The 16,024-nt window shown below is 35.1% G+C and overlaps 2 protein-coding genes across 14 annotated transcripts in view; both read left to right on the top strand.

Moving 5' to 3' along the window:
- The window catches only part of LOC136041450 (longitudinals lacking protein, isoforms H/M/V-like), a 41,290-nt gene extending 30,445 nt beyond the window's left edge, over positions 1-10,845 (top strand). For 6 of the 8 annotated variants that reach the window (XM_065726129.1, XM_065726123.1, XM_065726126.1 and 3 more), the window contains exons 5-6: positions 9,377-9,632; positions 10,301-10,845. In XM_065726129.1, the coding sequence (XP_065582201.1) occupies positions 9,377-9,632; positions 10,301-10,442 (398 nt within the window). In that variant the 3' untranslated portion in view covers positions 10,443-10,845. Of the gene's footprint in view, positions 1-9,376; positions 9,641-10,273 lie in introns of all 8 variants that reach the window. The other 2 variants (XM_065726130.1, XM_065726131.1) reach the window with 2 other exon arrangements.
- Positions 10,365-16,024, top strand: part of LOC136041449 (zinc finger protein 271-like) — a 38,415-nt gene continuing 32,755 nt past the window's right edge. For 2 of the 6 annotated variants that reach the window (XM_065726116.1, XM_065726122.1), the window contains exon 1: positions 13,671-13,849. The gene's annotated coding sequence lies outside the window, so the exon portion shown is untranslated. Of the gene's footprint in view, positions 10,503-13,670; positions 13,911-16,024 lie in introns of those variants that run through there. The other 4 variants (XM_065726118.1, XM_065726120.1, XM_065726121.1 and 1 more) reach the window with 4 other exon arrangements.

The following is a 16,024-nucleotide window of genomic DNA, read 5'->3' on the forward strand; positions in this document are numbered from 1 at the left end:
AATCGAAACGCTAAAAAAAGGTCCAAAATTTTCTTTTCTACCGAAACAGGTTCCTGTGGCAGATATAGTTTTTTGCATAAACAATATCCTTCTGTCTCTAACCCGGATGAAGTTAGATCTGGTCTCAAAAATATCCTCTATAACAGCCAAAAAAAGTTTAAGCCTCCTACCAATTCCACGCCGGAAAATTTCCATGACATAAAAATACTATCTAATCTCCGAAAAGATCCTTCTATTATAATAACTAAAGCAGACAAAAGCAATTCACTTGTTGTCATGAATACGACAGACTATGACAATAAAATTCTTTCGCATTTAAATGACACTATTACATATAAAACAATAACTCATGATCCTACTGATGAGTTCTCTAATAATATTATAAATGAATTAAAGCAGTTAAAACAAAATGGTAAAATCACCCCGCAACTATACAATAAATTTTTTCCCCGTGGTTGTTTCTGTCCTAAACTCTACGGTTTACCAAAAATACATAAACAGGGTATTCCCTTAAGACCCATTGTAGCTTGTACTAAAGCCCCCGCTGCCAATATTGGAATATGGCTTTGCACAGCTTTCAAACCTTTATTGTATTCTCAAAATTCCTATATTCGTAACTCGGCAGATTTGGTTAAAAAACTTAGCAATACAAGTATTTCAGAAAACACAATAGTTAGTAGTTTTGACATTGTTTCCATGTATACAAATATAGATTTAACTATTTCAGAGGAATTATTAAAAAATAAAATAGAAGAAAATTACCACTTGATCGAGACTTCAGCGACAGGAATTGATTGTGAAGTTTTAATGACTCTTGTTAAAATTTGTAATAAGTTTTCTATGTATTTTCAATTTCGCGATTCTTTTTATTAGCAAAAAATGGGTTACCCATGGGGGCAACTTTATCCGGGCTACTAGCAAATATTTACGTCGAGAATCTTGAGAATTGGGCATTGAATTCTTATTTTTTTAAAACACGTCTATTGGGGTCGTTATATGGATGACGTAATTTCACTTTGGAATTATGGGGAAGTTGAACTTCGGGGCTTCTTAGATCATCTTAGCACTTATGACCGAAATTTGCAGTTCACCCTAGAAGTTGAAATTGAAAATAAACTACCGTTTTTAGATGTATTAATTATTTGTAATGCTGATAAACTGGATTTTACTATATATCGAAAGCCAACACAAAACAATAGATATCTTCACTTTAATTCAAATTAAAAAAATATCTTCACCTCATTGATCGTGCCCTGAATATTTGCTCCGATTCATATATAAATGCAGAAATAAACTTTATCAGAGATATTCTTTCTGGTAATGGATACCCCATTCCTTTTGTCAATAAAATAATTAACCGTAGAATAAAAAGACGTTCTTATAAAATCGAAGAAGATACTTCACAATGTGAGGCTACTGATAAGCCCTCAAATATTGTCTATCTTCCGTATATCCCAAAGATCACAACAAAATAAAAAAATATTGGCACAAAATATAATCTTTACGTAGTTTTTACTAATAATTTTAAAATCATCAATTTCTTAAATTCGGGTAAAGATAAGACCCCAGTTACTCGCCAAAGAGGGGTCTATCAAATACCTTGTGATTGTGGAAATTACTATGTCGGCAGGACCCATCAGAATCTAGACAAATGGTTACAACAGCATAAAAATGACATAGACAAGGCCTTAATTTCAAATAGTTCCAACAACTCCTTTGATTCTGCTTTAGGTTGGCATATATTTCATAATCCGTCCCACATGATACTTTTTGGAAACTCTTCACTCATCAGTAATGATTTGGGAATAAAACAGGTGGTTCGAGAATCAATCGAAATTAATCTCAAAATAAATAATAATATTTCTCTGAACAGGGACTTAGGGGAATACTCACTAAATTCTTTATACTCAAATTTAATTAAAAATGATCTAACAAAATATTTTACTAAACCGATTTATAATAGTACTGAACCAACTACGAAAAGGCCTTTGAGACAGGCTGCTAAACAAGCAAGATTAGCTTTAAGAAATTGCATTTAATCATTTTGTTCTCTTTAGTTTGAATGAGCTTATATTCTCATTTCATTCTTTTCGCCAGTCCTGGTTGAACTTCGTTGAAGTAAGGATGCTAGGGCTGTTTTAAAAAAAAGTTTTAAAAAGTGTTTTTAATTATTTAGTTTTAATTCTCACAATTTGATGTAAGTTCATTTATATATATATATATATATATATATATATATATATATATATATATATATATATATATATATATATATATATATATATATATAGTTTCTCTCTTATTATTGTATTGTGCTGAAGACGGCCCTTGGACATAGGGTCGAAATATCCACAGAACTAATTTCTACTGTCTTGAAAAGATTTTCCCTATCGTCTCTACTTTGTATTTGTTTGGGGGTATTTTTAACTTATGAACGGGTGATCGGACGTTAATTAAATTTGATAAGTAGAAGAACCTCGTGTGTCAGAGCTCTTTTTCTAAATCCCGACACCGGGTCCGGTGACATTGGGGGGAATTGAAGGGGGAAACCAGAAATCATGGAAAACGCTTAGAGTGGATAGATCGGGATGACCCTTGGTGGAAAGAATAAGCAAAAGTCCTAGATACGTGATTGACATAACTGGCCAGGATCCGCTCTCTTTGGGGGATTAGGGGGGGGGAGATTTCTAGTGCATTGTCGAGTTCGGGGCTTTCGGTAAAGGAGGGGAAATCGTGAAAATGGAGGTATGTTTATCTTACGAATGAGTGATCAGATCTTAATGAAACTTGATATATAGAAAGATCTCATGTCTCAGATGCTCAATTTTCAATTCGGATCGGTTCCAGAGGCATAGGTGGATGGAGGGGGTAAATGGAAATCTTGGAAAACTCTTAGAGTGGAGAGATCGGGATAAAACTTGATGGGAAGAATAAGCACAAGTTTTAGACATGTGACTGACATAACTGGATCGGATTCACTGTCTTTGAGGGTGTTGGGGGGATTTCTAGTACTTTGGCGAGAAGAAGCACATGTTACAGATACGTGATTGACATAAGCAGATCGGATCCGATCTCTTTGGGGGAGTTGGAGGGATTTCTAGTGTTTTGGCAAGTTCAGTGCTTCTTGACGTGCTAGGACGATGAAATCAAAATTCCAGTACCGAGCCTAATTTTAAGTTTCGACTTCGTCATAAGTGCCATATGAGTTCTTGGCTCTTGTTTTATAATTATAATAGTATTATGCACAGCGTAGCCTAAGAGAAATATTTTTTATTTTTGTTGAAAAAAAAAGACTCAGAATAAGGTGTTAATTTAATGTCACTCTATAATCGATAGTCTCCATTTCAAATATTTACATATCTTATGCCAAAGGTGAGAAAATACTGATTTAACTTGAACTGCGAAGGTCTCCAATATTTAGGATCTTTCTTGTTTTATCTGATTTTCTATCTAGATATTGATATTGTAAGAGATATTTCTAGATTTTTTTTTTAACCAAAGGTAAGAGTGATCCACTCTTGTTCTAGGAGCTGGCTTGAGCAAAGATCAACGTATAATCCTTAATTTAATCATCATTGAAATCCAAGATACCCTTAGACGGTAGTCCTATGGAACACTTTTTTGAAATTGCCATAAGATAAAAATCTGGTCAGTAAAATTAATAATATAAGGTAAAACGGGTAAAATGAGGTACTCCCTCGGAAATATCGGGCAGAATTATTGTTCTAGAATTACCCTGTATCTCTAGAAGACCAGTTGAGCATTTTTTTTTTCTATCTTTTTCACAGCTAACAATGGAACTTTTAAAGATTTCAATTTTCCTAGGCTAAAAAAATAATACCGCTCCTCTATTATGAAAAGCAATAGGTCGAAATTTTCTTAACGTAAATGGAATCAAGTTTTGTTAAAATACTATTTAGTTTAAGGCACGTAAATTTGATTAACACTCATTTTATTTATTTATAGTCAATAGGTATTGATTTGCTTAGGGTTGAAGCCAGGGGCAAATTTTTATATTTTTGTTTGATTGCTCGAAGTGTTGTCTACTTAATCATTGATGACAATAACCTGTCTTAGCTTCTATCATAAACTGATCCATTGCACTACAAAACTATTATATTGCCGCTGCAAAAGTATTAATAACTTGATGGTAACTAATGTTCTTTTATGCGCCTGTTTAAGGTCAAAAGGCTCTGCCATTTTACCTAAAAGTTCTAAAGCAATAAATATTAGTAAAGTAAATTGTGTTGTAGACTGCATTCAAAATTTCATTTCTGTTGTGCTGTGAGATCGTTAGATGGGTTGAATGTTTGGAATAAATGTTTGGATATTTTAAATTAATCCAAAGGATAGTTTTGAAAAAGTTTCAAAATAAAAACTAAGAGTTGTACTAAATTTATGATGGGCGGAAATTCTGTCCGATAATGCTACGAACCAGAAACTTATATTAGCTATTATACTACTACTACTAATAACTCACTGCAGCACCAAGCCGCCTGAGGCCAACACAGCTACGCACACTCCTCCTCCAACCTAATCTATTCAATGCCTCCCTCTTTACACCCTCCCAGGAAGTTCCCATTTCCTTTGAATCTTTATTTATGACATCGTCCCAACCCAGACAAGGACGACCTGCTTTCCGTGTAGCCCCAGACGGTTGGCCAAAAGGGACAATCTTCGGCAATCTGTCACATAAATTGAGCCCAGAACGGCCCAAAAATTAAAATATATAATTCTACAGAACACAAAGATAACAGATACTCCTGATAATCCACTCCTCTGCCGTAGGGTTCCAAATATAGTCCTAATAATATATTCTCCCATTTAATTGAATCTCGTCATACACCATAGGCTCTTTATTCTAAGAGGTTTTTATAGCTTAATCTCAACCCTGGTTCGGTATTTTTGGTGTAGCGTTTTGCCTCCGTAAACTACAATGGAATATATATATATATATATATTATTTGTAAGAATCTAAAGAAGTTGATAAATACTAATAATACTACTACTAACAGCTCACACCAGGACCACGCTGCGTGAAATTGATGCAGCTGTAGACATTCTTCGATTTTCCAGTAATTCTTTTTACGATCATCTGTTGGGAAGGAGGCAACCGGGTCCGTGGTTTTGAAGGATTCTTCAATCTTCCCTATATTTTTTATACAATTTGACTTTTTCAAATTTTTATATCGAGATTAACCGTAAACAAAAAGAAAGAGTCTAATTGCCAATAAGACAGTCAATTAGTTATTAATTATGTAAGCTCAAATTGTTTGATTGTTTAGGTCCCAAATAGTCATATAGCGCAATTAAATATTAAAGAATTTTTTGGGCTACAATTTTATTGTAGGATTCTGCCGTATTTTGAAGTAGTTTGGGTTAAGAGAAGTAAATTTATTCGAAAGGCCCCATTGTCTTCCAAGAAGATTGGGCAGTATCACAGGTGTATTACCTGAATAGGTACCAGATAATATCGGAAAACCTTACGGTGCACGAATAGGTAATTAGCCACTATGCATCTAACAGAAATGACAAAATAAATGCGTCAAAAGGAAAATGACAAAATAAATGTCAAAAAGGAATGACAAAATAAGAGCCAACATGCATCTATTGGGATTGCTAACAACTATCTGCAGCAGCAATCCACTTACCAACACAACTCCACCCACTCCTCCTCAGTCCTAAAATATTCATGAATGCTCTTTACACACTCCCAAAAAGTTACGGTTTCCTTTAAATTCTTTCTCACAGCTTCATTCTACCCGTTCGAGGACGACCTGTTTTATGTTTGATCCTTGATGGATGCCCAAAAAGGACAATCTTTGGAAATCCGTCATATGCGGAACATTTCCCAGTCTTCTGAACCCTTGTTTAATTATAGCCCTAGAAAGTGGCATCGAAGCAAATTTTTTCATAAATGGTTTTTTAACATACCATAAGTCAAAGGAGTACCCAAAATTATCAGTATTCAATTCTTATGGAAAACATATAACAAATCATTCCTCACTTAATAAGCACTCATGATCCTCTAATTAATTCTCAAATCCCTTCTCCCTTCATCACAACTGAGACTAGGAGCCTATTGGTTATGCATGTGAGACGTTTTCCACTCATCCGAACCCAAGCCCTAGAAAGTGATTTAGATCCGCATTTTTTTTTCACAGATTGTTGTTTGACATACCATAAGCCAAATGGGAACACAAAGTTATCAGTAGACAATTTCTATGAAAAAAAACGTATAATAAATCACTCTTTCTCTTCTTAAACAGTTAGAAACTTACTGTCCATGTATATGAAACGTACATTTTTGTCAAAGTATCTGTCTAAGATTTAGAAGTGTTTAAGGGAAAGATTCAACTTGAGGGGCTTTTGGCGAACTTGAAAAATAGCTGAGAATGGTAAATAAAAATTTCAGGAATAAATTAAATGCCTAAGATATAACATTGCTATTATCTTGCTACTATCTCTGCTGAATTCTTGTTTCTAGCTCTAAATTTTGGGATGTGTCCACACATCCACGTCTTGAAAACTAAAAAATATTAGCTGTAGTTTGTCAGTTTTTTCATGGATTCCACTTTAAAAAATGTAAGTCCTATTTTTCAGTTCTATTTTATGCCTCATCAGGAACTTTATCCTAAGTTTAAGATGTTTGCTTACTAATCTTTAAGACTTTATAGCCTGAACCAGGTTTGGGTGAAGTTAAGAGGTTCACGATAGTTTTTCTGTACCTCATTTGACCAGTAGAATCACTTCTCAAGGTCTCACTTTAATAACACAAGATTGCAAAAGGTTATCGTTGTTCAGTAACCTTTGAAGGAAGAAGGAGAAGAGATGAGTGCTTCAAAACAATTTGCAGGGAGATCATTAGAGATTGGGAACACAAAGTTATCAGTAGACAATTTCTATGAAAAAAAGTTTAATAAATCACTCTTCTCTTCTTAAACAGTTAGAAACTTTTTGACAACAATAACAAAATAGGAAGTAAATACATTTTAATCTTTGAAGTAAGCGCCTTAACTGCATCAGAGAAATTTCTACAATAACATTTTGCCGAAGCGAATGTTTGGGAGTCAAAATTCACGCAAAAATGCAAAAAACTCAAGATTCACGACAAAAACCTAACATAAATTATGAAAATATAAGCAAATGAAAATAAACATATATATTGAGATTAGGCTTCAATTTCAGCTTCTTCTCTAAGTCCTTCTTTTCCTCTTCTTGATTTGCGTATTATCTTTGAACTATGTTTCTTAAATAAATTTTTTTAGAACTTTTTTATATAGTTGAAAATGGCAGAAATATTATTTGTCTGAGGGGAGACAAGATGAGAGATTACTTAGAACAACTCTAGAAAAGGTATGGAACAATATACAGCAGAAACCACATTCAACTATGTCGGAAAACGCAACGCAAGTAAATTTGCTGTTAGAAGACAAAGTAAAATTACAATGGAGTGAAGGGATATATTAGCTTGGCTTGAGGTTCTTCGAAGGATAAACAGGAAGAAGGAATTAAATTTATGTCTGAATTATTCAGTTCAATTGATCTCACTTGGGACCTGCAATCATCTGCTGATAAAAGAGCTTTAGCAAAGGTCTTATTCTTATATAGTGTACCAGACAAATACATTAAAGTGATTAGTCTTATGTTTGAGAATAATACTGCTGCGGCTAAGGTAGGAAATGAGGTTAGCAGCTGGTTTTGTATTAAATCAGGAGTTATGCAGGGTTGTGTTGAATAGCCAAGGCTTGGGGTGTTTTTTTCACAGTTAAAATAAGTTTGGAAGAATATGAAGATATGTCTGCAAACCAAGATAAGAATATTGGAAGCTACAGTGATGACAGTTGTGAAATATGGCTCTGAAGCATGGACGCTCCGAAAAGCAGAGGAAGATTTACTAGATATTTTCCAGGGAAATTGCCTATGGATTGTTCTGGGTACCCACCTGACTGACTATATTTCAAACAGTAGGCTGTACAAAAAATATGGTTCAGTCCCGCTTCCTAGGGCTATAATGAAAGAAACGTTGAGATGGCTAGGCCACGTTCTGCAGATGAAGGATGACAGATTGCCGAAGACTGTCCTTTTCGGCCAACCGTCTAGGGCTAAACGGAAAGTAGGTCGTCCTCGTCTGGGGCTAGAGGATGGCTTAAATAAAGATTTAAAGGAAATGGGAACTTCTTGGGAGGGTGTAAATAGGGATGCTTTTAATAGATTAGAATCAAGGAGGAGTGTGCGTAGCTGTTTTGGCCTCAGGCGGCTTGGTGCTGTGGTTCATCCATGATTTCACCCTAGAATGAAGATGTGTTATTTTTGAATGATGTTGCATTTATATACATTTTTGACCCGTGGAAAATTGCACAAGATTGGACTGCTAAAGAAAAGGCGATGGAACAAAAAAAGGTAACAAATCAAAATGAATTACAAACAAAAATATGTTTTAAAAGTCAAAGATAACACGATATTTATGGTTTTGAGCTATTTAGATATTTCATAAATTACAATGGGATAAGAAATGTGTTATTTCAGCATCTATAAAGGATAAAAAGGAATGAGGAATTGATTTATTTTTCAGAATGTCTTGGTGCAACCCGAATTCCCGGTTTTTCCACCTTATGAGTTGCAACCAAAGCATAAAACGATGATTATGCCTATATGCAATTTAGATATTTCTAAGGGCCTAGCCATTGGAACATTCCTGGTTGCTGCTGGCGACGCAATTAAAGCAAAAACACAATGACTGAGGAAAGGGTGAGAAAGAAGTTTATTAGTCATCTATTACTTCATGCCAGATTCAACATGGTTTCGAATTAATCCGAACAGCTAACATAGAAGGCATGGAAAAATTTGGAATTAGTGATGTACAAAAATGAAGCCTAAACTAGATATGTAGCTAGAAGAGATGCGAGGACAATCATCACAACGAATCCCAACTAAAAATAGTACGCTACGAAATCAGCGGTTACAAGAAAAACGACAGAGATGATCATATCGAATCTCAAAGGTTAGAAGAGAAGCAACGATGAGCATCACAACGAGCCCCAGAAGAAAATAAATCCTCTAAAATAAATAATTATTTGATGCATTAACAGGAAGGAGGAATGGAATTCTCGCCGAAATTTCTTCTCAATTGGAACTGCTCATTTCACACCTCATTAATTAAACTGAAGGGTACTGCAATGATAATGCTAAAACGTGATTAGAAAATCAAATGTATATCTTGCAATGGGTAGGACGCCTTTTGTTTCGGTATATTTTTATTTTGTAGTGTGTTTTCTGTGTTTGATATTTTGAGAGTAACCTTGGGATATCTTTTTCAGATTATCCTATTACAGCGTTTCAGGTTTTATTTATTCACTTAGTTTATTTGTTTTAGGAATTGAAGGTGCGTCATCAGTGAATGGCAATACGCTCTTGGAAGCTTCATATTCTGATCTTCGCTTGCATAGGAAAAAGGGCAGAAAAGACTTTGAGTGCAATGTATGCAACAAAAGATTTCCCTTTCATTCATATTTGGAAAGACATCAAAGAATGCACACAGGAAAAAAGCTGTTTAAATGTGATGTGTGCAAAAAGTGTTTTTCTCAATCAAGCAGTTTGAATCGGCACCAACGAGCTCATACTCTAATCAAGTATTAGGGTAAAATTCTAGTTAATTGACTTCTTGCTATCTCAGAAAGGGTTTAGGTTAGGAAAATGAAACTTTCATGGATGAATCTACAGGCTAAAGTATGTCTTGGGAAGGTATTTTAAAGTACCCATCACCACTCCTTCTCCCTCTGGAGGGCCCTAAAATTTCCCTTCGTAACAGGTCTATACCTATTGAAATTTTGACAGAACAACATTTTACCTTAATTGTCAGTTACTAGTTGCTTTTTCTCTGCCTTTAGTTCTGAAAATGTAATTCCCGTTATTTGAGTAGAATTTTGAGCCATATCAATGTTTTTTTTTCCAAAATTTAGGAAATGTATTTGCATATCTTTAAAACCTTATAAAATGGAATTGAGCAAGGTTATGAAGCTGAAACAATTTTGTTGTACTTCAATTAAGCAGAAGATCTATTTTGCAAGGTTTCACTTTTATAATACACATATTTTTAAAGGTCATCAGAGGTCGGGGCCCTCTAGAGGGAGAAGGAGTGGAGGTAGTTGCTTCAAAATACCTTCCCAAGACATACTTTAGCCTGCAGATTCATCCGTGAAAGTTTCATTTTCCTAACCTAAACCCTTTCTGAGATAGCAAGAAGTCAATTAACTAGAATTTTACCAATTAGTTGCATAATCATTGCATTACTCTTCAGCTTAATTAATGAGATGTCAAATGAGCAATTCAGGAAATTTCAGCGAGAATTCCATTCCTCTTTCCTATTAGTGCATCAAATAATTATATATTTTAGAGGATTTTTTTTTCTGGGACTCATTGTGATGCTCATCGTTGCTTGATGTGTGTGAGAAAAGGTTTTCTCAAGCGGGCTCTAGTTTCACATCAAAGACTGCACACAGGTGAGAAACCATTTTAAACGTATTATATGTGTGTATGTGCAAAGAGTTTTTTTGAAGCAGGCACATAGAGTAAGTACCAAAGATACAGACTCGTGATAAACCATATAAATGTGATTTATTGGAGAGAGTATTTCCACTAAGTCGAATCTGAACTATCATCTGAGACAACATTTAGCAATTCCCCGCTAGTTTGTAGTTTACAATAAAAGTGTGTTGCAGAATAGTGATTTTCCTAGCCAGAAGAATAATCGTTCTCAGGCTGGTAACTTTTGATGGGTGAAACTAAACTTGATGAAACTTATATATTTAAAATCAGCATTAAAATGTGATTCTTTTGATGTAACTATTGGTATCAAAATTCCGTTTTTTAGAGTTTCGGTTACTGTTGAGCCTGGTCGCTCCTTAATTACAGTTCGTTACCACGAACTGTTTGATACGAATTCCAGTAACGAGGAATAGAAGAGATCCTCTCTTAAAAACAAGGCTAAAAGAGAACATATTTAGGCATTTCCATCTGTACATATTCCAGGAGCAAACCGTTTACTGTTCTTGGGATATTGCAGATAAGCCCTTTTGACAAACTATCCTCTTAGGATACCATTCTGTTTGCTTAGAGAACCATTGTTGCTGCTTTCTTTTCATACGCCAAATTTATCTGTGTTTTGATACCATTTATCTTTATTTCTACTGATCTGGGTGTTAAACTCTCCTAATAAAACTACCAAATTTCCACCTGTGGCCCTGTCTATTTGTTCCTGAATTGGTTGGTTACCTCGGACTATTTAGTCACAAAGTGATCATCTAGAATTCTTTTAATGCTAACTTCCCAACTTAAAAAAAGATTCAGCAACTTTCTTATTCATCATGGACCCTACCCACTGTCTATTTAGGTGTCTTGTGTTACTCATTGTCTAGTTACTTTTCCTAAATCTAGAATTTGAGTTTGAAACAGAAAATATCCTAAAAACTTAGCCCTTTTCCTATTCGATTAAACTAAATTATCGGGAAAAGACACACATCAACAGAAAACAGGATCAGAGTTAGGCCTTAGGGTGAGGCGTGCTTAATTAGACTAATACCCTTCAAGGCAGGATGTATGAAGTCTGATTAACTGGTTATATTACGATGAAATTAGAATCAGACAGAGTTTTGTTATGAATAATTGATGGGCTCCAAGTTTGGGTAACAGCTTCTGACCTTTTATCTTTCTTTTAGCTCCGTATATAGTGCATGCCAGTCATTGATGATCAGTTGCTTCCAGAAATTCAATAAGAATTAACAATTTTTTGACATTCGGGCTCGAAGTCATACCAGGTAACTGGCAGTGGGAAGAGAGTCGGCACAGTGAAACGTCAATATAAGTCAAAATTCTTCATTAGGGCCTGACCGATATGGATTTTTGGGTCCGACACCAATACTGATATATCGGTGTCGTACTGACACGATACTGATATAATTTGTAGATGAATTCCCCTCCAGAAAAAAACCTTACCTTGGATTTAAACCTTGTATTTTATGCTCATTTTCATACTCACGTGTTCCTTCCTGGTCTGTTACACACCTAAAAGCAGCCTCAATAATTCACTGTGTGTTCAGAATAATGCAAAAAAGATTTATTTACCTTCCCCTCCAGAAGAATTCCCCTCCAGAAAAAAACTTACCTTGGATTTAAACCTTGTATTTTATGCTCATATTCATACTCACGTGTTCCTTCCTGGTCTGTTACACACCTAAAAGCAGCCTCAATAATTCATTGTGGGTTCAAAATAATGCAAAAAAGATTTATTTACGAAATATTTACAGGTTCCTCTCTAAATTACAATTGAATGTAGATCAAATATTATTTTTAAGGATCTAAAAAAGTTGATAAATACTGTTTATACTACTACTAACTACTCACATCAGTACCATGCTGCCTGAAGCCTACGAAGGTGCTGACGCTCTTCAGTTTTTGTTAAATCCTTTCCTCTGTGCTCCTGCCGCCCCAGTTGGGGACTTCCTGGTTTGTGTTTGATCCTCGATAGATGCCTATTAAGGACAATGTTTAGAAATCTTTCATTTGTTAACATGTCCCAGTCATCAGAACCCTTGTCTTATCATAGCCCTAATAAGTGATGTAGAAACACATTGTTGCACAAATTGTTTCGCATGCCATAAGTCAAATGGGTACCCATAATTAACAGTAGGCAATTAAACATTTGATAAATCATTCTTCTCTTCCTAAGTGCTCTTGGTTCACTGATACATCAACAAATTTTAGCTAAATCTTCATCACATCTTATATTAGAAACTTACTGTCCATGTATATGACGACAACCCTTCCATATGAAGTGCTTCTGGGAAAAAAGACAACAACAATAAAACATTGCAGCTCTATGGCCTTTAATATAGTAAACGCTAGAGCGTTACCTCTGAAACGAGGGCCAAATTTGCTTGGACTCAGAGGCAAACAAGCGACTTAGCCTAACAAGGCTCGCCTTCCAATAGTTCTAAGCAGTCGATCCATTTTATTTACCATTACCATTAAACTAACAAAAAATTAATTAAAAACCTCTTGACAGACAAGTTGCCAGGACTTGTGTGTTAACAAGTGACCAAAGCTCAGTAAGGTCTGCTCTCAAGCTGGCAACCCAGTATATAATCTCAAACAGTTACACTAAAACAAAATTAATCAAGAATTGGTTGACCAACAAGTCTCCTGGACTTACAGGTTAAAATAAGCCTAATAGGACCCACCTGCCTATAGTCTCGGAATGCCAATAGTCTTTCAATACATTTCCTATATTTAGAAGAAAAACAGCCGTTGATATGGCTTAAAAGCCAATTCTGTCAAATGGATACTAAGGGATTTACGTGTTTATTTATACTTTGTGTTTTCACATTTTGTCATTTTCTATAATTTGTTTGATGTTTTTTTCTCATTTTCATAGTATTTGACTTTATGTGACTACTTTGAAATACAGTGGCCGGATGTAGCGCATTTGTGCTATTATAATGCTTTTTTGAGGCTGTTAGGCATTGATTTTTTCGAATCGGCGCATTTTTTGAGGATAAAAATCATTCATTGGGCGAATTTTGAGTGGAAAATGAAGGTTTTGGTGCATTTTTAATTTTAGGTAGCGAAACTTTAGGCCAAGTACTTGACAATAGTGGTGTAAAAGAGAAGAGAGGAGAGACATTTGCCGAGAAAGGAGAAACTATCGACCAACTTCTTGCCTTTTTGCAGATTTTCTTTTCTAAAGAAAGCGTGAACAATTGCATGGAGGAAATTGTATTTAGAGGAAGAATTTTATTTGAAAAATAGATGGTGGCAAATCAATCTTACCTGTAAAGTTTGGATACAATAGGTTAGGCCTAGTTTAATGTGGGGAAAAATGCAGTGCTGAATTGGAAAAATAGTTACAAATTGTACTAATCTTGTTTATTACCTAGTTAACTTTGATGTTTACTTGTTTGTTACCTTTTTATTGGTCATCTCCCCATAACACTAAGTTTTAAGCCTCCCCCAGCCCTTCTTTTCAAGAAACCCAAAAGTTTCAACTCATTTAAAGATAGTCCTAGGAACAGATACACAATTAGCTATTAGGAAAGAGTTAAATTCCAATTCCAGAATTTGTATGAAGGTATACAGACTGCATACAGTCCTTTCACCCTTTGACTTCAAGATGACCCTAGTAATCCTCCTTTTTCATCTTATCTTCCCTTCTTTATGGTTTGTGAGAAGTGCAAGTACTTTAGCTGCCTGTTCTGAGCAGTTTAAGGCAAGAGGCTGGCTGGTACCAACATGGCTCTTCCTACTCACTCTTGCTCTCTTCTGCACAATGGATCTTCATTAATAACGAGATGATTAATTAATTAATTTTAGTACAAATAGTTGAAGAGAGATAGGCTGAACATTTGAAAATATGCCAAATCAAGATAGTGCTGCAGGAAAAGATATAGAGGAAAATGAAAAATCTTGTAATGGCCTATCTTGGATATGAAGGAAGATTTAATTTGTGAGGAAGAATAAGCAACAGTACTAAAAGGATTAAAAAATAATAGGAATCTATGTGCTGATTGTGTAATAAATGAGTTTCTGAAATATGGCAGCTCTGAGGTTAGAAATGAGTTATTGAAGATTATGAATATGATTTTGGAAAAAGGAGAAGTACCTAGCAATTTTAAGAAAATCTTAATTAAACCAATGTGGCAAGAGTGAGTATGGTACTCATTGAGGCATTAGTCTAGTCTCTGTGTATAGCAAACTACTTAGTAATTTGATACTTTTTAGACTGAGAGATGCTGTTGACAAAATTTTAAGAGAAGAACAGCACAGTTTTAGAAAAGGTAGAGGATATGTCAAACAAATTTTCACTCTTAGGCTAATAATTAAGAAGCACTTGAGCTATCAAACACCTTTGGTCCTCAGTTTTATGGATTATGAGCAAGCATTTGATTCTGATGATAGAAGAGCTTAAGCTAAGGTCTTGTATAATACAGCCTACCAGACAAATACATTAAAGTGATTGGTGCTATGTATGAAAATAATACTGCTACTGCTTGGTCTAATAAGAACAAAATGTTTACATAAGAAAAATCAATCAGACACTTTTAGAGAAAAGAGGGATGGGGTGCTAGTTGCCACTGGATCACTTTTGACTTTTAAAAAGGGAATTAGAACTTTTCAATTTCTAATCCTTTGAGTCTCCTCCAAGGTTTCTACAACTGTTTCCAGTAAAACTGTAAATGCCCCCTGGGCATAAGTTACAACACTTCCCTTAGGCTCTGGGACAAGGGGTATGTTGGCCCCAGAATTTTGCTATCTAATTGTTGGACTATTTTACACAAACTGGTAATCTCAAAATTTGGATCAGATGCATTCTGAGAAACAAAGGTATCTGTGTGGCTGATGGGGGGGGGGTAGATGCCCTCTGATCCATTTGACATAAAAATGGAACTAGAACTTTCAGTTTACTATCAAATGAACCTTTTCTGAAGCTTATACAACCAAACATTAACAAAACTTTATATGCCCCTAAGGTGCAATTTGAAACACTAGCCCCTAGGCTCTGGGGGCTTGCGTTGACCCTGGAGTTTTGTTATTTAGTGTTTAAACTATTTTTAACAAAATGGCTGTCTCAAAGTTTTTATCAGATTGGTTTCAGGAAACAGGTTACTGGGGGCTAGTTGCCCTTCAATCTCTTTTGACTCTTAAGAAGTGAGCTGTAAATTTCAATTTCCAATTAAATGAGCCCTGTCTGATGGTTATACAAGCATTTTTTTATAAGAACCAAATATGCCCCCAGGGCATAAGTTACAATGCCTACCCCTGGACTGTGAAAAGTTGTATTGACACTTGAGTTCTTGTTATCTGATGCTTGAACTATTTTTAACAAAATGGCTATCTCAAAGTCTTTATCAGATGCATTTGGAGAAAGAAGGGTGGAAGGAGGAGGATTAGTTGCCCTCTGGTCACTTTTATACATAAAAAAGGCACTAGAACTTCCAATTTCTAATTGAATTAGCCTGCTCCAAAGTTT

Source organism: Artemia franciscana, unplaced genomic scaffold, assembly GCF_032884065.1.
Source record: "Artemia franciscana unplaced genomic scaffold, ASM3288406v1 PGA_scaffold_23, whole genome shotgun sequence".
NCBI lineage: Eukaryota > Metazoa > Arthropoda > Branchiopoda > Anostraca > Artemiidae > Artemia > Artemia franciscana.